At 43.8% G+C, this 21,640-nt stretch overlaps 1 protein-coding gene across 1 annotated transcript in view; it reads left to right on the plus strand.

Moving 5' to 3' along the window:
• Window positions 1–4,133: 4,133 nt before the first annotated feature.
• The window catches only part of slit2 (slit homolog 2 (Drosophila)), a 32,403-nt gene continuing 14,896 nt past the window's right edge, over window positions 4,134–21,640 (plus strand). The window contains exons 1-17 of the mRNA XM_068705440.1: window positions 4,134–4,219; window positions 4,359–4,430; window positions 8,620–8,691; window positions 8,945–9,088; window positions 9,951–10,114; window positions 10,453–10,476; window positions 13,760–13,910; window positions 14,042–14,116; window positions 14,257–14,400; window positions 14,652–14,795; window positions 14,943–15,109; window positions 15,234–15,366; window positions 16,614–16,682; window positions 16,945–17,016; window positions 18,440–18,511; window positions 18,608–18,679; window positions 20,606–20,769. Of these exons, the coding sequence (XP_068561541.1) occupies window positions 4,134–4,219; window positions 4,359–4,430; window positions 8,620–8,691; window positions 8,945–9,088; window positions 9,951–10,114; window positions 10,453–10,476; window positions 13,760–13,910; window positions 14,042–14,116; window positions 14,257–14,400; window positions 14,652–14,795; window positions 14,943–15,109; window positions 15,234–15,366; window positions 16,614–16,682; window positions 16,945–17,016; window positions 18,440–18,511; window positions 18,608–18,679; window positions 20,606–20,769 (1,825 nt within the window). The remainder of the gene's footprint in view (window positions 4,220–4,358; window positions 4,431–8,619; window positions 8,692–8,944; window positions 9,089–9,950; window positions 10,115–10,452; window positions 10,477–13,759; window positions 13,911–14,041; window positions 14,117–14,256; window positions 14,401–14,651; window positions 14,796–14,942; window positions 15,110–15,233; window positions 15,367–16,613; window positions 16,683–16,944; window positions 17,017–18,439; window positions 18,512–18,607; window positions 18,680–20,605; window positions 20,770–21,640) is intronic.

The following is a 21,640-nucleotide window of genomic DNA, read 5'->3' on the forward strand; positions in this document are numbered from 1 at the left end:
TATATACACATGTATATACATATACATACACATATATATACACATATATATACATATATATATACACATATATATACATATACATACATATACATATACATACATATACATATACATATATACACATGTATATACATATACATACACATATATATACACATATATATACATACATATATACAGTTGTGGTCAAAAGTTTACATACACTTGTAAAGAACATATTGTCATGGCTCTCTTGAGTTTCCCCGTTATTTCTACAACTCTGATTTTTCTCTGATAGAGTGATTGGAACAGATACTTCTTTGTCACAAAAAACATTCATGAAGTTTGGTTCTTTCATGACTTTATGGGTTAACAGAAAAAGTGATCAAATCTGCTGGGTCAAAAATATACATACAGCAGTGCTAATATTTGGTTACATGTCCCTTGGCCATTTTCACTTCAATTAGGCGCTTTTGGTAGCCATCCACAAGTTTCTGGCAAGCTTCTCGTTGAATCTTTGACCACTCCTCTTGACAGAATTGGTGCAGTTCAGTTAAATTTGATGGCTTTCTGACATGGACTTGTTTCTTCAGCATTGTCCACATGTTCTCAACGGGATTTAAGTCAGGACTTTGGGAAGGCCATTCTAAAACCCTAATTCTAGCCTGATTTAGCCATTCCATTACCACTTTTGATGTGTGTTTGGGGTCATTGTCCTGTTGGAACACCCAACTGCGCCCACGACCCAACCTTCGGGCTGATGATTTTAGGTTATCTTGAAGAATTTGAAGGTAATCCTCCTTCTTCATTATCCCATTTACTCTCTGTAAAGCACCAGTTCCATTGGCAGCAAAACAGCCCCACAGCATAATACTACCACCACCGTGCTTGACGGTAGGCATGGTGTTCTTGGGGTTAAAGGCCTCACCTTTTCTCCTCCAAACATATTGCTGGGCATTGTGGCCAAACAGCTCGATTTTTGTTTCGTCTGACCACAGAACTTTCCTCCAGAAGGTCTTATCTTTGTCCATGTGATCAGCAGCAAACTTCAGTCGAGCCTTAAGGTGCCGCTTTTGGAGCGAGGGCTTCCTTCTTGCACGGCAGCCTCTCAGTCCATGGAGATGCAAAACACGCTTGACTGTGGACACTGACACCTGTGTTCCAGCAGCTTCTAATTCTTGGCAGATCTGCTTTTTGGTGGTTCTCGGTTGACTCTTCACCCTCCTGACCAATTTTCTCTCAGCAGCAGGTGATAGCTTGCGTTTTCTTCCTGATCGTGGCAGTGACAAAACAGTGCCATGCACTTTATACTTACAAACAATTGTTTGCACAGTTGCTCTTGGGACCTGCAGCTGCTTTGAAATGGCTCCAAGTGACTTTCCTGACTTGTTCAAGTCAATGATTCGCTTTTTCAGATCCATGCTGAGCTCCTTTGACTTTCCCATTGTAGCATTTGTGGGCATTTGTATCCAATGAGCCCTATTTAAATGGCCTCAGAGAAGTCACCAGCTGTAGTCACTCATAATCACTCACAAGAAGTTAAGAGGCCATGCTATGAAGCTCATTTCATTGACACAACTTTCTAAGTCACCAAAATTGCTAATTCATGTTGCTGTATGTATATTTTTGACCCAGCAGATGTTGTCACTTTTTCTGTTAACCCATAATAAAGTCATGAAAGAACCAAACTTCATGAATGTTTTTTGTGACAAAGAAGTATCTGTTCCAATCACTCTATCAGAGAAAAATCAGAGTTGTAGAAATAACTGGAAACTCAAGAGAGCCATGACATTATGTTCTTTACAAGTGTATGTAAACTTTTGACCACAACTGTATATATATATGAAACCTGCTTTACTCTACTCGCATAAGAACTCCTGCACGCCGCTCTCGATGCAGTGGTATTTCTGCTGCGCCGCGTTTCTCTCCGTTTTCCTTTCCTTTGCCACCTTTCTGTTTCACCGCTTCTCGTTCTCTCCGTGCAGTGGAATCATAAAACCACACGTGTGTGAAATGAGAAAGCTTGGTCATGCAGCTCTTCCCTGCTTAAGAAAATAATAAAGGGATGAGGTGGGGAAGAATGGGAAGATTAATGTGAAGGACAAGACTAATCATATCTCTACCTAAAGGGGGGGGCATCAAGAAAATATAGCCAGCAGATTTAAAGGGACTAAGTACTAAGCAGTGCTGTAGACTTGAGACTGGAGGACTCTGGACGTGGAAGAGACTTGACTTGCATGAGACTTGACTCTAAAGACGTGACTTGAAAACATTCAAGTCTCAAGTTCTGGTAATAGGATAAATAAGAACATTAATAACAGCGCTAGGCAGGTCTTGCATTGCCTCACATCTTGAACATCCATTGGAAGGGATTAGTTTCAGCTATGTAAAACAAAGCTTTGAATGGAAAATGTTCAAATGCTGTGTCATTGGCGTGGTGAGCACTTTGCTCATGAAGACTTAACTTGTCTCGGTTGACTTTAGGTTTGACCCTAGACCTGCTTTGACAATACTGTAGGACTTGACTTGGACCTGTTTCATTTGGTTCTGACTTGAAACTTCCATTAACAACTTCTAAATGATTAATAAATTGCAGTTATATAACGCTTTTCTATCTTACTTTATAGTTTGCCACCCAATCACACGCACACTGACGGCGGCAGAGCAGCCATGTGGCGAGGACACTTTGACAGGTTGACAGAGGGAGCTGGGATCAAACCACCAACCCTGCGACTAGTGCACAAGCCTCTGACTTGAGTTGGAATTTAGCACTTGACTTGGGCGTGTCTCGGTTGATTTTCGAATTAACTTAGGATTTGTTTTGACTTATTTGAGACTTGACTTGGGACGTGCTTGTACTACACTTGAGATTTGACTTTAAACTGAAATGAACTTGTCTGGATTTACTTGAAAATTGACTGAAGATTAGCTTTAACAAGGCCTTGTAAATCAACTTGGACTTGTCTCAATTGATTTTAGACATTACACAAGACCTGCTTTGACATAACTTGAGATTTGACCTGAACTTAATCGAAGACTTGGAGACTTGAGATCTGCTTTGTTGAGACGTCACACTCGAATTGCGCTCGTATCTATTCAGGCTGTTCTCATACACCGTCCGTAGCTATATCTACGAAAAAGTAATGCACTTTTATTCCTATACATCCCACAAAGTCAATTTGTATTTATTTCACCTAATCCCAAACAAGGAAGTATACAGAACGACAAACGCTGCGTGACTAGAAGTCACAACGTTGATGTATACGTAAGTAGTAGCAGTAGTGGCTTTGTTGCCTAAACCAGAAAACAATCTTTACTTAAACCTAACAAAGTTGTTTCCTGTGAAGAAAGACGTTTATTTTTAAAAAAGACTATATGCATGCGACAAGAGGAAATTGACACATGCTGCTGGACATTCGTATGAAAACACAAAAAAAATGAGGAATGACTTTTAGTAAGTTATCGTACGAACCGCAGATCTATTAATCTTAAACTTGACCCGGACTAGCGTCAATTGATTTAACACTTGGACTTGGACTTCTTCCAAAGGACATAAAAACAGAATACATTACATTACATTGCAATACAATCCTCCCGTGTGATCCATCAGGCATGTTGGTAACGAAGAAAGGGCTGGAGTGGAGCTGGAAAAAGAAGAGAACTGCGCATGAAAAATAAACTAATTTTAGGGAAATGTTTCACAATCAAATGGCTGGTTTGCAAATCATGTTCTGCTGCCTCTCCTGTCACGGTGACTGAACATGTGAAATGTTTAGAGAACGCTTGTTTGGGTCTGTTTTCTCTTCCCTTTGCCCCCTCCCACTCTCTCTCTCTCTCTCTCTCTCTCTCTCTCTCTCTCTCTCTCTCTCTCTTTCCCTCTCCTGGCCTGGCTCGCGTTGAGTCAGGACTGGCACTTAATGGAACACTGCCCAGATAGCTAAATGCGTCTGTGTGTGAGTTTACACACAGTTTAAAGAGGGCGAAACATCAGAGAAATGTGACAGACATTGGCAGCGGGCATCAAAGCTTCTTATCTGGGAAGTTCCCCAAAGCCGGAGGCCCCCAGGGACCGCACAGCAGTCAACGATACAGCAGAGATAGCTCTGTGATACGGGCCGACGTTAATGCCGCCCCTTCAACGGTCTGTGTGTATGTATGGTTCCAGACGACTGGAGCAGAACGCCATCAAGGTGATCCCAGCCGGAGCCTTCTCTTCTTATAAGAAGCTGCGCAGGATGTGAGTAGATGAGGAGTACCGTGCACCCTGTCAACCATCCACAAAGACTTCTGTTTCCATCCCGTTTGTATTGACCTCTTACACTTGTCTCTCTCTACCTCGCTCACTTTTTCTTTTTCTTTGGCTTCACTCTTCACAGAGACTTGAGCAACAACCAGATATCAGAGTTGGCCTCGGACGCCTTCCAAGGTCTGCGCTCCCTCAACTCCCTGTGAGTACTGCGTGATATGTTTGTATTTCAGATCCAGTTTGCACAAAAAACACAAACACACCATGGCCCTTTGAGTCTCACGAGGAATATCGTTAAACCATCCATTCTATCTGACATGTTAACTTTGTACTTGGTACTTTGGATCCAGGAACACAATAACATCGCCACAACAAAGCGAGCAAGAAGCAAAAGAATATTTTACACAAGCCTAGCAGTTTTGCCAAATATTCTTAACAACTTTATTTGAGGGAGAAAACAAAAGTGAGCAGGTCTGAAATGATCCCTCAATGCACAGGAAAATCCTGTCAAGTTTGTCAAGTTGAACCAGGAAGTCGGTCTGACTATTGTGATGGTTAACGGTGGAACATTTTCGTAATAACTGGCTGTTAACTAAACTATTACTTAGCATCTGTAACATGGGACATTTTACTCTGTATTTAGAGAGTTTAGAGGGTGCTGTTTTATTAGCAATAGTTATTAACTATTTAACGGGCGGCAACCTCCGGTTCTAAAAAATGAAGGCATTGCTGAAGTGCCTTAAACTTGCATCCTCTCTACTGGCCATCAGGGGGCGACTCCTCTGGTTGCAAAAAGGATTCTGATTGTATAGAAGTCTATGAGAAAATGACTCTACTTCTCACTTGATTTATTACCTCAGTAAACATTGTAAACATTAGTTTATGGTCTCAATCTCTAGTTTCAAGTCTTCTTCAATACAGCATGATGTTCATTGAGTAAATTATGCTCCATTTAGAGTCAAATAGACCATAAAGCAGAGTATGTTTTAGGGCAGGCTTACTGTGATTAAGTGGTCACTACCAGAGCCATATACGATGTCTCTGCATCACTGCTCCACAGTCCAAATATGGTCACTTCCGTTCACTGGTTGCTAAAAAAACAACATGGCGACCGCCAAAATGCCGAACTTGAGGCTTCAAAACCGCAGTCCACTAACCAATGGGTGTCCACTTCTTATATACTTTAGTCTTTGCTGTTTACCTATAGATGTAAACTACTGTAGGATCAATTTCAAGGCTGAGAATTAACATATTATTACATTGTCATGTGGGATTACAGGTCATCTTATTTTGGAAAAAGCCTCATTCAGGACTCACAGATCCACACAGTGGATCTGCTGTAACTCCAATTCCAGAGACAAAAATCCTTACATCATAATTTAGGCTGAAAGAAACCAAGCGACCCTTAGCGAAGGGTCAGTTCTAATAATAATAATTTTGCCCTTTTCAGTTTCATAAATTTGGCTTATGTGGGGGTTAGTTTTTGCAGTGTTGGACTTTTTTGCCTTATTCACATTTGCAAGATGATAAAGACATTTTTGACACATCTATGAGGAGAACTGTCGGCCTCCTCCCAGGCCTGAATCCCAGGCCGGAGCAGTTGCTTTGCGTGTGAATCTCTGGGAAGGAAGACGGCGAGAGGAGGAGCAGGAGAGGGAGCAAGGGAGGCAGAGTTATTTCACGCAGGAGTTATATTAAGGTCCCGTCTCTCCAAAGTCAATAATTCATAAATGCCGTATTGCTGAATGGAGGCTTCTGCCACCTCATTACACATTCGCCACTGAGAGAATGGGACACACGTCCATGCTGACACACAGAATGCGCTGCGGCTTGCGCGTTAAACTGCGCTGTGTGTTCACCGTGTGTCAGGGTTCAGTTAGATAAGGTCGTAAATGAGCAATCCATTCTGTCCCTGTGTGTGTGTGTGTGTGTGTGTGTGTGTGTGTGTGTGTGTGTGTGTGTGTGTGTGTGTGTGTGTGTGTGTGTGTGTGTGCGTGCACGAAACAGTATGTGCTAATGCGCATGTGGGACGTAAATGAAGCATCCATTCTACCGCATCGTGCGTTTCCCAACCTCAGGTCTCTCAGGGATGGCCACTCAGCACAATGAAGTCAAAAAAAGTCAATCTGAAACACATGTGTTTAGGCTGCCTACATACACAGCTCAACTCAGTGTGGAGCATGAAGATGACTGATAGCTCTTCCAGCGCGTTTGTGTGTGTGTGTGTGTGTGTGTGTGCATCTGAGGTATTCGTTGGGCAAGGCAATGGCAGTCTCAGCCCGGACCTGTTTTGTGTATGCGATCTGATGTATTTATGAAAGGCTTCGCTCTGATAGCAGCGTACTCGAGAGTTTTTTTACTGTGACATTTAGATGAAGAGTGTTTATAACCAGTTGTACTTTATGTCCGTAGTGTTCACATACAGCAAGGTGAGAGAGAAATTTTGTTGGTAGCTTGGAACCCGCCAAAAAATAATCAAATCGTTCTTTATTAAGGTCTTATCATTTCAGGTCTTTATGTTTTTCTTTTGGATGTTTCTGTGTCATCTTCAGTAAAAAGCCATTCAATAAAGCCTTATTCACACAAAATACCTGGTGGCAATCGAGGGGGGGAGGTCCTACACAGCAGTGACGTGCGGTGAGGTTCGTGGCTGGTGAGGCACTGACTCTACATAAGTCAGATTTACAAATATACGAACCCAATAGAGTAGCTTAAATCACCATTCAACTGGCAGCTTGCACATTGACTACTGGTTGTTTTTCATATCAGCATTCTTTACACACACATAGGTAAGGTACATATTTGATTCCACCGGGAGCGTTTCAGAAGCGGAGCGCTCGCGGGCGCCACCCGCGAACATCATGAGATTCCGCGATAATCTGTGTAACAACCCCGGATGTATAAAGAGAACAACGAACAGATAAAAGGTTACTTTACCTGTCCGACGTTGAATTGCTGTTCATATTGTTCATATTTCCTTGTATTTTGAGACATTTTTAAGCTTGGATATATAATCTTACATTATTGTGGTCAAAGCAAAATATAAGAAGAAGAAGAGAAGTGTAGAAGAAGAGTAACAACAGAACAAGCATAAACACGACTCGTGGGCTCTCGCTCGCCCTCTTCTTTGAGGCAGAGTAGTGTTTGCCCCTCTGTGCTTTTTCACTGCGGTTTTTGTCAGATCAGCAACATTAAATATGTTCTACACAGACGTGAAATATAGTACCTATTCTATGTAAAGAAAGGACATATAATAAAAGTGTCTACAAATATTGCAGTGGTGACAAACAATGACAAAGCAAAAGGCACTGACCGCACGTCTATGCTGCACAGACCTAATACGCAATATACAACATTTCATGGATGCAAGCCAAGGCAACGAGGCTGTACACACTTTCCACGCACATCACTGAGGCTAATATCTTTAACAATAAGGCCACTCACACAACTGCACAACTACGCCCTGCAACATAACACACACTCGCCTCTCCCTCACTAACAGGACACGCATGCACACGCTCAAACCTGACACACACGCCTTGGCTCGGCTTCTTCTCGTTGATGTCCTGTTATCCAAGAAGAGGAGAGACTGCTTTAATCCAGGATCTCACGAGAGGCACTGGATCAAATTTGTCCAAAGGGGGGTTCATTTTGGTCCATACCATAGACTGTATATAAGAAGTGGACGTACTCATTGTGACGTCACCGATTGGTTTGTGGTTTTGAAGCCTTGAGTGAAGACAGGCTGTGTCATTTAATCCTTTCTCGCGCTCACTATTCATATTTGTGAGTAAATGTCTTGCAGCTTGAATAATGAAAACTGCTGGGCATTAGTAAGCTTTTTAAAAGGCGCTTTAGTGACTTTCAGTGATTGCAAGTGCAAATAACTGTTAGGATTTTAGAAACCTTAAGAAGTTTTTCTATTGAGGCTTTCAGGGGGTCTAAAGTGTCAAATCAAGTCTGCAGAATATACATATTTGGTGAAACCAGAACAATCTATTAGAGTTAATAATTAGATGTAACTGCTCCAGATTTGCCAAAGGTTTGGACACTTTTGAGGTTCTGGAAGTCGGGGATATTGCAGCTGACAGACATTCCTCAATCCCGACATTTAGATTTACAGCGTTTGTTCCCCACAGGCCAACATGAACGCAGCATTCACTGGCTCACTGTTTTTCTGTTTTTCTTAGCACTAAATAAATATTGATTTCATGTTTGATAAAAGGTTTGCAAATATTCCCATCCGAAACAGACACTAGTGGAACAGAAGGTAGTGGGGACTTGGTTTGGCTCTCTTCGCAGTACACGCAGAGTGTTAATATTAATAGCATTACTGGATGATACGTGTGGTCGTATTCATAACTTATTAATGCAGTGTTTGTGCTCCACAGGGTGCTATATGGGAATAAGATCACTGAGATTTCCAAGGCACTGTTTGAGGGACTGTTTTCTCTGCAGCTATTGTAAGTAGACACACATACACACACACACACACACACACACACACACACACACACACACACACACACACACACACACACACACACACCCTACACACACACATACAAAGTTGGAGTTGCAGCTGAGAGCTCCCATCATTGATATTCTGCTGAAAAGTGCTTGCCTTAAGCATTGTCACCGGAGTGGAGAGACATCGTGATAGAAAGCCATGACCTGTAACATTTCCTCCGTTCTGTGTCTTTCTCTTTCTTTCAGGTTACTAAATGCTAATAAGATAGCGTGCCTACGTGTGGACGCATTTCAGGACCTACACAACCTCAATCTGCTCTCACTCTATGACAACAAGCTCCAGACCATCGCCAAGGGGACCTTCTCGTCACTTAGAGCCATACAAACGCTGTATGTGTACACATACACACACATACACACACACACACACAGCTCAGTGACTGGACTTTAAGTGGTGAATAATACGGTGTGAAATTTTGAGCAGTAGCTGGCAATCATCATAACTGCAGACGTAAACAAAAATGTATTATATTTTCTGAATAGCTTAGCAGAAAAAACGTATATTGTTTATGTATCTTGGATAAAAAAAAAAAGTTCACTTATTTTGAAATCAGCAGTAAACCGCAGGTTTTGTTTTCAGCTTTAAAGGCACTAAATTCAGTATTAGGAGCATTCCTACTGCCTCCACCCGGCTCTCCACATTGAGACCAGTGGTAGGTTCTATCAGTGCTAACATCGCAAACAGTGCAAATGACGTGTACAGTGCTGACAGAGCTTACAGTGGTTACCTGAGGGGGGCGTTATACAGTTTTTGCAGCAATGTTTGAAATGACACTATCTTTCATAGAAGAGGTAATTTTACACCAATTCAATCACTTTCAATAGCCTCAGTAGATAAAAAAATGTCTTGCTATAGTGCTCCCCTGGGCAGAAAATAACAAATGTTGTCCTATGATGCATTGCACATTCTAGGCTGATCTATAACAGTGTCCATGTCTTAATGTAACAAAAATTTTTTTTTGTGGACTTCCCCTCATGCTACCTTCAGTGGGTTTTTGCCGTTACAGAGATTACAATTTGAAAGTTAGTAATTCCAGTACGGTTACTAACTGTACACATATCCACACTCAAGAACTTTTGTTGTTCTGACAACTTACTTTTGTGATTTTTGTTTGCTCCATGTGTCCATGTCTGTGTGTGTGTGTGTGTGTGTGTGTGTGTGTGTGTGTGTGTGTGTGTGTGTGTGTGTCAGTCACTTAGCCCAAAACCCGTTCATCTGCGACTGCCACCTGAAGTGGCTGGCAGACTACCTGCAGGACAATCCCATCGAGACGAGCGGCGCCCGCTGCACCAGCCCCCGGCGACTCGCCAACAAACGCATCGGACAGATCAAGAGCAAGAAGTTCCGCTGCTCAGGTAGAAAAACCTTGGCGTGTGAACCGTGAACACATTGATCTTTGATAATTTCTGTTACCAATCGTTCGCACATGCACAGACTCCGAGGACGTGACATCCAAATTGTTCCAAGTTCTCATTTTGTGTCTTCCTGCTGGGATTTTCCCTCAGCCTCTCTTTACTAACCTCAGCATTCTCTCTCTCCCTCATTTGACCACACATACACACACACACACACACACACACACACACACACACACACACACACACACACACACACACAGTGAGTACTCTATTTTGGCCTTTTGTTATTTTGTTGTTTTTCACTTTTACTCTCTCTGTCTCTATCTCTCCATTAGCTAGAGAACAGTATATCATCCCAGGTATTGTACATCGAGCATGTGTTTGTGTGTGTGTGTGTGTGTGTGTGTGTGTGTGTGTGTGTGTGTGTGTGTGTGTGTGTGTGTGTGTGTGTGTCTGTGTAAGACATTGTGTGGTCCATCACGGCGGATGCTGCACACTCACACTCCCGACACCAGTATGAGTGAGTGGCTTTGCTTTGACTGACACTTTTTGAATGCCACAACAAGTTCTTTTAATTATCATCATGTTGCATCTTGTTTAAACCGGGCACCACATAATCACACTCTTGTTTTTGCACCAGGTTTTTTTTTCACTATGGTAACCGTAACCTTGACAATAGAGGGTGAAAAACGATCGGATTAATAAGGCCACTCCACGTGAGACTCCATAAAGACCATCCTAGAGATTTAGAGACTTTATAACCAAAAGTATATTTGAAGCGCGATCACAGACACCAGTCCTCCTCACTTCTTGCCACGTCTAATGACAGCTAACATACGAGCACGTGTCCGTCGGCATCTGCGTCTGTTTCGCCCACCGCAGAACATCAAAAGGTCACGCAGTTGCCACGCTCAGAGGGGCGCTGGGAAATATGTAAATCAGTCGTGCATACAAGATCAGTAGCAGGGCTGAAGGCGGTCATTACCACAGCAGCACGCGGAGGAGGCACCGTGTGTGTGTGTGTGTGTGTGTGTGTGTGTGTGTTTGTGTGTGTGTGTGTTGGACGAGAGCGATCATGTGTGTGTGTGTGTGTGTGTGTGTGTGTGTGTGTGTGTGTGTGTGTGTGTGTGTGTGCTCACTGCAGTATTTAACTCACCGGGGGGTTTGACAGAGGTTTCAAAGCACCAGATAGCACAAACGCGGCGCAGCTGAATAATTTAAGAACGTTTGCGGTTGAAAAGTTGAACAAACCTGTGTTTTATTCCGTGGTACAATATTGGTATCGCGCCTCGGATCAACGTATCTAGAAGTTTCGTTTGCATCACGTCCCCTATTTTACGGTGTATTATTTTGGATCGGGTATTTCTGTTTGTACAAATCACTCTTTAATTCCAGTTAGTTTTATCCCTCCAACCATTTAGTGAAGATGGAACTGAAAATGATGTGTTTCATGAGGGTTAAGAACCTTGTTTATGTGTGCTTTTCGTCATCTCGTCAATCGTCCCCAAAACAAGTTTGAATCAGCCATGCTCAGTAGGCCGGGTTGTGCGTTGGATGAAAGCACCCCAACCAAATATCCTGCTGTGCTGACACGATTCTCACCATTCACAAGTCATTACCCCTTTAAATGAATCACCGTCTGAGGACTGAACACAGAAATATTGCAGCCATTTTTTTTCCCCCTTCGTTTCCCCTGCCCTTCCTGTTCAAACAAACAAGTGAAATCCCTTCTTCTCTCTCCTGCTGCCTCTCTCACACACTCAGGAGTACACCATGTCGGCTGTAAGTAACACACACACACACACACACACACGATTCTCGCGTCAGCTCCGAGCCCATCTCCTCTCGTTCCCCCTGAGCCGGCCTCTGACCTTTGACCTCCAACCTCCCACAGTGATCTTTGACCCTCCCCCCCGCCCCATCTGTGACTCCTCTTGTCTGTTTACAAACAAGGATGATACAAATATTCATTCAATTCTATCATGTATTTTTTCTCTCTGTGTGCTGTGTGTGAGTGTGAGTGTGTGTGTGTGTGTGTGTGTGTGTTTGTGTGTGCCCATGTTTGTTGGTATACGTGTGTGTGTGTGTGTGTGTGTGTGTGTGTGTGTGTGTGTGTGTGTGTGTGTGTGTGTGTGTGGGCTTCTCTTGCTTTCAGTGCTGCTGTAACTCTCCTCCCACTCCTCTGTAGCTGCCGCTCTGTTCCTGCTCTCCTGTGTTGTGTCTGAGTTTAGATGTCTTTAGATGTTCCAGTCTACTTCCCCGGTGCTTTCTTTCCTCCCCACCCTCTTCTTCTCCTCCTTTATTGCCACTCCTCTTCTCTCTTCATTCCAGCCGACCTGTTTCCCTCAAGCCAGACGGCTCTGTCTTTCTCTTGCTTCTCAGCCCTCATCCTTCCATCTTTGGATTCTTCCTGTTCTTATCCTCATCTTCACCTCACCTCTCCTCCCATCATTTACTTTCCCCCCCTCCTTCTCACCCCCTCCCTCTCCTCTCTTTCCTATCCTTCCCGTCTTCAACAATCCCTCTCCTCTCCTTCTCACCCTCACCTCATCCTCGTCGTTATCTTCATCCTCGTCCTCTCCCTTCTTCTGTTTCTTTTCTCTATCATCTCCTTATCTCATCCTGTCCTTCTCACCCTTTTCTCTCCTCTTCTTTCTCACTCAATCTGTTCTTCTTTCTTCTCTCTTTCATCCTCTTCTCTTACCTCTTCTTCATCCTCTCCCTTGACCTTTTTCACTCCTCCCTCTCATCCTCTCCTTCTCGTTTTCAACTCTCCCTCTCATCTTTCTCTTCTCCTTCTCATCCTCTCCTCTCCTACTTTCCTTGTTCTCTACCTCATCCTCCCCCTCCTTTCCTGCTCGTCTCCTCCTCTCTGCTTCCTCCTCCCCTCCACCCCCGTGTTCCAGCGGAGGAGCAGTCAGTCAGCAGGTTGTTCCTTTGTGCTTGATCTAACCATGTGGCTGACAGGTTCCTATAGTGGAACATGGTTCTGTCAAGCACCATGGAACGGCCCTGCGAAACCCTACAGCATGGCCAAGATGCAAGAGACAGCAATTTCCTGCCCCCCCCCCTGTGTGTGTGTGTGTGTGTGTGTGTGTGTTTGTGTGTGTGTGTGTGTGTGTGTGTGTGTGTGTGTGTGTGTGTGTGTGTGTGTGAGAGAGCATTTTCCTGCTAGGATCTAACTCTTGATGCCGTGGTTTTGAACACTAGCAGCTGGTTTGGAGTCTGACAGGACTGAAACTCCCATGTATGTGTTTGTGTGGATGCGTGTGCGTGTGCGTGCGTGCGTGTGTGTGTGTGTGTGTGTGTGTGTGTGCGTGTGTGTGTGTGTGTGTGTGTAACATGTCCAGACAGTCTGTGTCTCCTGAGCTTGGCTCCTATTAGGCTTTGTGATACAGATGCAGCATTTTGTAATGTTGCATCTGTAAGTAATGCACACAGGCATTGTTGCATCATAATCAGCGATGTTTGGTCCAATTTGAAAATCACCACTCCAAACAAAAGCAGCGCATGTCGAAATTCCTCCATCGTATCATAACCTTCTCCCGGCCGCCCGCCCCGTTTTCCGTTGGAACCGCTACCAGCATACGCTGGGGGTGTTTCCGACTCTGGTGGTGACGTTGTGTTTGTGATCGCGACCAGGTACTGAGGATTACCGCAGCAAGCTAGGAGGGGACTGCTTCGCCGACTTGGCCTGCCCTGAGAAGTGCCGCTGTGAGGGCACCACGGTCGACTGCTCCAACCAGAAACTTACCAAGATACCAGACCACGTCCCTCAGTACACTGCCGAGCTGTGAGTCGCTCTGTGTTTTTCTACTACAAAGTGTGTGTCCTTTATCTCCTCTTTGCTCCTCCCTGTCAGTCTACGCTGTGTTGTTCTCTGTCTTTGTCTCTGACCGCCTCTCTTCTTCTTTCCGTTCCTAGGCGCCTGAACAACAACGAATTCACCGTGCTGGAGGCGACGGGGATCTTCAAAAAGTTGCCTCAGCTAAGGAAGATGTGAGTCAGACATGTTGTAAACGTAGCGGGATCCAAAAAAAAAAAGTCACGTGTGGTTGGCAGGAACTCACAAGAGAAAAGCTATAATTGCATAAGATGAATCCACGAGATTTCATCCCTTTTGTTCCTCGCTCCCGCAGTAACCTGAGCAACAACCGCATCACCGACATAGAGGAGGGGTCGTTTGAGGGAGCCTCGGGGGTCAACGAGTTGATTCTCACCTCCAACAGGCTGGAGAACATTCACCACCTTATGCTGAAGGGACTCAGCGGCCTGCGCACACTGTGGGTACACACACACAGTTACACACACGCAGTTACTCGAATGCATATTCAGACGCAATCATCATATCTAATATGTGTGCCATATTCAATACACTCTCATATACCGTGACAGTGTTCACAGAAGCATTTAAAACATGTGAGCGTACATAGTTCACAGGTTTATATAATGATCTGTTTTTATTTTGTAAATTACACAGTATATTTCATCTTTTGCGCCTGTCCTGCCTGTGTGTGTGTGTGTGTATGAGCAGTATGCTGAGGAGCAACCGTATCAGCTGTGTGAGCAACAGCAGCTTCGTGGGGTTGAGTTCAGTGCGTCTCCTGTCGCTCTACGACAACCAGATCACCTCCATGAACCCCGGAGCCTTCGACACACTGCACTCCCTGTCCACGCTGTGAGTACACACACACACACACACACACACACACACACACACACACACACACACACACATTACTAATGCAAATGTACAACAACAAAAAAACACACACACAAAAATAAAATACCCCCCAAAAGTCCATCTCCCCTCTTTTTTCTCCAGAAACCTTCTGGCCAATCCCTTCAACTGTAACTGTCACCTGGCTTGGCTCGGCGATTGGCTGAGGAGGAAACGCATCGTCACCGGCAACCCTCGCTGCCAGAGTCCGTATTTCTTGAAGGAGATCCCCATCCAGGACGTAGCTGTCCAGGACTTTGCCTGTGAAGATGGTGAGGCGGAGCAGATTTACACTTCCGCGCAGGGGCGCTTATGCAACATCTGCAGCCCTGATGAAATTGTGTCTTTATTTTCATCACCACGTTTCTATCCTCCCATCCACCCATCGCTCATCAGGTAACGATGACAACAGCTGCTCCCCGGTGCTGAGGTGTCCGACCGAGTGTTCCTGTCTGGACACCGTGGTGCGCTGCAGCAACAAGGGCCTCAGCACGCTGCCCAAAGGCCTCCCCAAAGAGACCACCGAACTGTGAGTGAGAGACCAGCACCTGATCTAGCGCAATCCAAGCGCTTTAACTGTCGCAGCGGTCCCATATTATACACCACTGCCTCACTGAGCCTCTTGATCATAGACACTTTGTCACGGCCCTGTGAAAACCGTGGATCTCCAAAACATCAGCTTGAATTAAAAACAAGTCCGTTTTGAGCTTTGTGACAATACACCAATGTTTTTTGTAGCTTGAGAAGTATGAGTATGACTTTCTAAACACATAAACAGAAAGTTAGCTGGTTCGTCATTTGGAAAATTTTCATTTTAAATCACCAAATTTTAGAGATGCATGTTTTTGTTTTTTTCCAACAGTGATGATTTGCATTCATGTAGATAATACAGCACAAGGTAGATTTTAAGGTAATCCACTTTTGAAGGATTTCTAGAGGATTTTAAATTACACAACTTGTCCGTCTCATGCAACAGATGTGCGTCTAATTAAACAAATGTAGCAATCGGTGTTAAGTAAGTTTATTTTTCTGCTCTAGAGAATTTGTAGTGTAATCACACAAATCTCCCACTGTCTTTCTGTTGTGAAGAACCCTATCTATGGTGGTCAATAAACTAGCTAAGCTACAACAGGCAGGGCTGAATATTTTCACCGCTTGGTGAAGACAGGAAGTCCACCAGCACCCGAGGAGCTGTGCGGCTGACAGGACAGCTGGCTCGATGACGGCGAAAGCCGCAATGGAGGTCTGACCAGTGTGTGGGACTGAAAAGGTTTACGCGGAGTTGTCATGCTTTTTTCAAAAAAGTGTGTGTTCCAGCTTGTGATTTATTTCCTTAGTGTCAAAGTCGTCAGCCTCAGAAAACCGCAAACTTTTGATACACTGTCCATTTGAAATCTTTTTTTTCCTTAATCAAAGCTGTACTCATTAACAGAAAAGAGACGCAGGTACACATACTGAAGGCTCACAGACTTCTTTGCTTTCTCCTTCTTCTTAAGACTTAATTATCACACCGGATTAATAGCACATAATCACAGAGCGAAGGACATATGATCTCAGTAGTGCATGCGGGTGGGAAAGAGAGAGGGGGAGGTCATACTGTATTAGGATGCCTGTGGGGATATTAAACTTCAGTGTTTGTTATCGCTGCAGGCTGGAGATGAGGAATCGCCCACATGGCTAAATAACTTAATTTTCTCTCTTTCTCTTTCCCAATCCTTCTTTATATCTTTCATATTCCGTTTCCAAATCTCCTCTGTCTCTCTGTTTGTCTCTCAGGTATCTGGACGGTAACCACTTCACTCAGGTTCCCGCGGAGCTCTCCAATTACAAACACTTAACGCTCATGTAAGTCCCACCCACACCACCTCATTCTAAAGAAGAAGAGTTTCGCTCAGTCAAACACACACTGAAGACCAGAACTAACTGACTGTTATCGTACAAGAGCTCTGTGTTGTATCACTTTCAAGTGAATTAATTTGGCCCACATGTGGGCGTGACACGTGGTGTGTGAGTGTGTGTGTGTGTGTGTGTGTGCGCATTTGTTTACGCCTGAGTTGACAGTGCTGCCTGTGCGTGTTTCATGTATCTGCTATTGTTTCCTTTTCAGTGATTTGAGTAACAACCAGATCAGCACGTTGTCCAACCACAGCCTCAGTAACATGTCCGAGCTGCTTACTCTGTGAGTCTGGCTTTACATCAGTCCGTGTGTGTGTGTGTGTGTGTGTGTGTGTGTGTGTGTGTGTGTGTGTGTGTGTGTGTGTGTGTGTGTGTGTGTGTGTGTGTGTGTGTCTCACAAATATTCAGGAAGAAGACGCCCTTGACAAAAGAAAAGCACAAATCAAACAAGGAGTTTCTTTTTTTTTGCACATATATTTCATCGAGTTGTCATATAGTCACGCATTAATGCTGTCCCATGTGGGATACCGTACAGTAGGTGACTCTGCACTGTTAGCAACAGTAATAGCATTTTTTTTAACCTCAAAGCAACTCAGTGTGCAGTCATAAGCAGTTAAAAATATTGTCACCACTGTCAAAAGTACACACAACCCACTGTAAAAAAAAATAATAATATAGAAGTAATAAATAAAGCAGAACTTTCAAAAATGAACCAGTAAAGGAGTGGAAGATAGACCAGCTTAGGTCAGTCAGGAAAACAGTACATAAGAAGTGGAAGTTGTTGGTTTGTGGACCGCCTTTTTGAAGCCTTGAGTTTGGCTTTTTGTAACCCAAAGTAACACGACAGGCTGGAGTACATCCAACTTTGAATAAGACATTTTTAGGCAAACAGAATGTTACAAATTACTTTCATGAGCTGAAAAAACACTGAAAGGGTAGCCCCACCCTAAAGCATACCCTGCTTTATGGTCTATTTCACTCTAAATGGACCATCATTTACTAAATGAACATCATGCTGTATTGAAGAAGACTTAAATCTAGAGATTGAGACCATAAATTCATGTTTACAATGTTTACTGATAAATCAATTGAGAAGTAGAGTCATTTTCTCATAGACTTCTATATGATCGGACTTCTTTTAACAACCACTCTCTACTGGCCAGCCCCCTGCTGGCCAGTAGAGAGAATGCAGGTTGAAGGCACCTCCACATTGGCTTAATTTTTCAGACCCTGAGGCATCTTCTATTAAAACATGAGTTTTGTTTCCAGACTTCCAGAAGTTTCTTAAATGTAGTGTATCGATGTGTTACTGTCGCTACAATTTCCTCAGAAAAGGACCAAAATGCACATAAAATCTGATCAACAGTTGGGGAAAGAAAATCCCGACTTTGAGTGCAAGATGTTTGCAATTGTGCTCGTTAGACATGTGTCTAATTTTGTGTGTGTGTGTGTGTGTGTGTGTGTGTGTGTGTGTGTGTGTGTGTGTGTGTGTGTGTGTGTGTGTGTGTGTGTGTGTGTTTCTGACTGGTAGGATGCGTTTATGCTGAAAAGTGTGTTAAATTACGTGTGTGTGTGTGTTTGCTCTATTGCTTTGTTCAATGGTACGTAGTTATAAACAAGATTGTGCTCTGTTGCATTTGAAGCTTCATTGAAACTACACTGTCTACATTAGTCTCCGTGCCAACATTTGTATTCTGTGTGTAAAGAATCTTGAGCTACAACCGCCTGCGGTGCATCCCAGTGAGGGCGTTCGATGGACTCAAGTCTCTCCGTCTGCTGTGAGTATCCATCCAGAATTTTGCCATCCAGAATCTTTTCTACATTTCTGTGACCCTCTTTCTCTCTCTTCCTCTGTATCTTGCCCCCTTTCTTAGGTCTCTCCACGGCAACGACATATCACTGATACCAGAGGGAGCCTTCAAAGACTTGTCTTCGCTCTCCCACCTGTGAGTAAACACACACACGTCTTTCTCTAGGACTGAGGTGTCTACCTTTTTAGCTTATAATATTGCAAATTTAGGGGAAATGTATTACCATGACAAAAGGAGCCTTTTGTCATCATCCGAGAGGAAAGCATCTCTTCAGCGAGGCTTCTCTGTGAACGAGCCAGGCTGCTGAAAGTAACCGAGCAACCAACTCACCTACAGTTATCTCTTTCTCCTGCTCTCCTCTTCGTCTATAGTATTCTATGATGTTTGCTATTGAAAGTAAAGGCAAGTGTATGTATGCTGGGATTCCCTTCCTCCTCCAAGCAACAAGGGAAAAACTGGATTTATTGGCTATCGATATTTCTTTGCTAAATAATGGATTTTTAGGGCAATCTGCTGAATTGATTTACTGCAAAACAGCCGGGAACAGTTCAATGCGCTAACTAAGAAAACAGAAAAGTGGACACTGGAGAACTATTACTTTGCTCTCTCCTCACTTTACCGATGTTTATCAAGCACTCTGTAGAGATGACAGTTTTTTAGTTGCCTGATTCCCCCAAGGGATGCTCACGAGTATCAGCACCACGGATAGCGCTTGTGACAGGCTGCTGCTTTTTCCTAGTTATGTTCCATCTCTACCCACAACAGAAATGCAAGACTGGGAATGGCTTCCCTCCTCTTTGGCCACTATAACAGTTTGGTCAGATCATGGAGCAGTAGCCCCCCCTCAATAAACACACGTAGACGTAGATAAGGTATAACTGTACATGTATAATTTACCAAAAATTTGAGCAGATCGTGGTGGAGTTTGCTACAGCAACCAAATGTGTCGGCACAAAGCTATCACTAGAGTGACAGTCAGGTTAGTTAGTGTAGAGTCGCGCCAACATGATTTACGAATGAATGAGCCAATCGCTGCGGAGCACGATTAAAGTAGATGATGCTAATAAGCTCATGCTAGTGCGACTTCAGTGCCCTGTCTGGATCAATGCTCCGTTAAGCTTAGTTCATACTCGCCGTAGTGAAGCTGGTGCGAGGTGCGCGCGCGCCCCAAAATGACGTAATCACGGCGGCTTGGTTGTGCACCTCTGCATTTTTGTGACTTGGCATGCGGAATCACGTGACTGTCACAAATAGTTAACTGATAAAAACACTATTGACATGTCTATGGATTATACATGTAAATAGATGCTTTAGAAACAAGAGTTCTTAAAAATCTTCATCCGAGTAAATATTTTGCAGCCAAATCAAATAGTTTACAGGATATTCAACATTTGTTTCTTAATAATACATTCTTGACTTGTTTCTTTACAGGGCTTCTATAAAGTAGTTTATAAATATGAGATATGAGTTTACAGATAATTACAGTCCCTCCTCGGCATTGTGGAGTTTGGTTTACTGTTTTCTGCTGGTTACAACTACAGTCTCTGGTTTACGCCCTCTGGCGTTTTGGAGAATAATGCAGCGCATAGAGTATAAACGCCTCCTTTCATGCTCGGAAGTTATGCGCCGTCTGCAGAGGCTCGTGCTACGGTGCCAAGCACAAGTGTAAACAAATCTTTAGTTACTTAAAAAAACAAAAAAGAAGGACCAGGAGCAGGAAAAAAAACTTCATGGGAAGTGTTTTTAAGTTTGAGAAAATACCCCCGCCAGCACTGTTACCAGCATCAGATACACGCTCCTAACGATCTCCACTTGTATTTATAGTAGAGATATATAGCACAACGTAATTTAACAGGGACGTACAACTGAGTCCGTAGGTATGTAAGAGTTTTCCTCCTGCTATCACAACTGAACATTGTTCGCTTCCTTCCTCTCTCTCTCTCTCTCTCTCTCTCTCTCTCTCTCTCTCTCTCTTTCTCTCTCTCTCTCTCTCTCTCTCTCTTTCTTTCTCTCTCTCTCTCTCTCTTTCTCTCTCTCTCTCTCTCTCTCTCCGGCTGGCAGGGCGCTGGGGGCCAACCCCCTGCACTGCGACTGCCACATGCAGTGGCTGTCAGACTGGGTGAAGAGCGGCTACAAGGAGCCCGGCATCGCCCGATGTGCCGGGCCCGGCGACATGACTGACAAGCTGCTGCTCACCACACCCTCCAAAAAGTTCACCTGCACAGGTAAAACACACGCCAGCAGATGAATACACACTTTTATGTGGAGTCCAAAAGCATGCACACACACATATATACTTTGCAGACAAGCAGACTATTAATATGCATCAAATGCACATGTTGATGAGGACTCCCAGAGGAGAACACAAGTTGCCTTTTTCAAATCATAGAACATCCATATTTTATATTTTTCACATTTATGACGGTGCATTTTCAGTTTTTACAGCATTTTATGAGCCGATGTCAGTGATGGTTTTCACTGGTCGACATCCAAACGTTTGTATAAATTTATATAAAAACTCCATGATCCCCAAATTTGCTTGTGAGCATGATTGTGGTTGTAGCTCATCATACTGCAAAGTGCCGCTGACTGTTGAACCTTTAAACCTCATTACATCACATTAACTCTGAACATATGACTGAAGCCTAATCTTTAACTTAATCTAACTGACTGCACTGTAGAAGTCCTGGGGCCTTGTGGTTTCCTGGTGCCAGGTAAAGTAGCCGATCGCGTCCCAGTACCTCCTCCTCCTCCTCAGTCTCTCCCTGCCCCCCAGCTCCTCCCGAGACAGTTCTCCTCGTCCTCTTGATCCCCGGCCAAACCGAACCGCTCTGCTTCCTGTTCAGCCCTCGTGTCCTGACCATTGATGTGCGTCCCAGTTGTTACAGCGTGATGTCCTGTCATGGAATGTGGAAATACGCGTGTCCCCTTGTGCATGTCATGGCCCTGCAAAGAAAATCGAATATTGTCATTTACTCTTGTTTATTACATAGTTTATATATGACTATTATTATTAAGTGCCTACCTTATATTAACAGTGCAAGTATTTCTTTTTTCTTTTTTCCTTACAAATCAGTATATCTTTCTCATAAACAG

The sequence above is a fragment of the Cebidichthys violaceus genome, unplaced genomic scaffold (genome assembly GCF_023349555.1).
Source record: "Cebidichthys violaceus isolate CVI_PGR_0920_01 unplaced genomic scaffold, fCebVio1.0.p SCAF_119, whole genome shotgun sequence".
NCBI classification, from domain to species: domain Eukaryota; kingdom Metazoa; phylum Chordata; class Actinopteri; order Perciformes; family Stichaeidae; genus Cebidichthys; species Cebidichthys violaceus.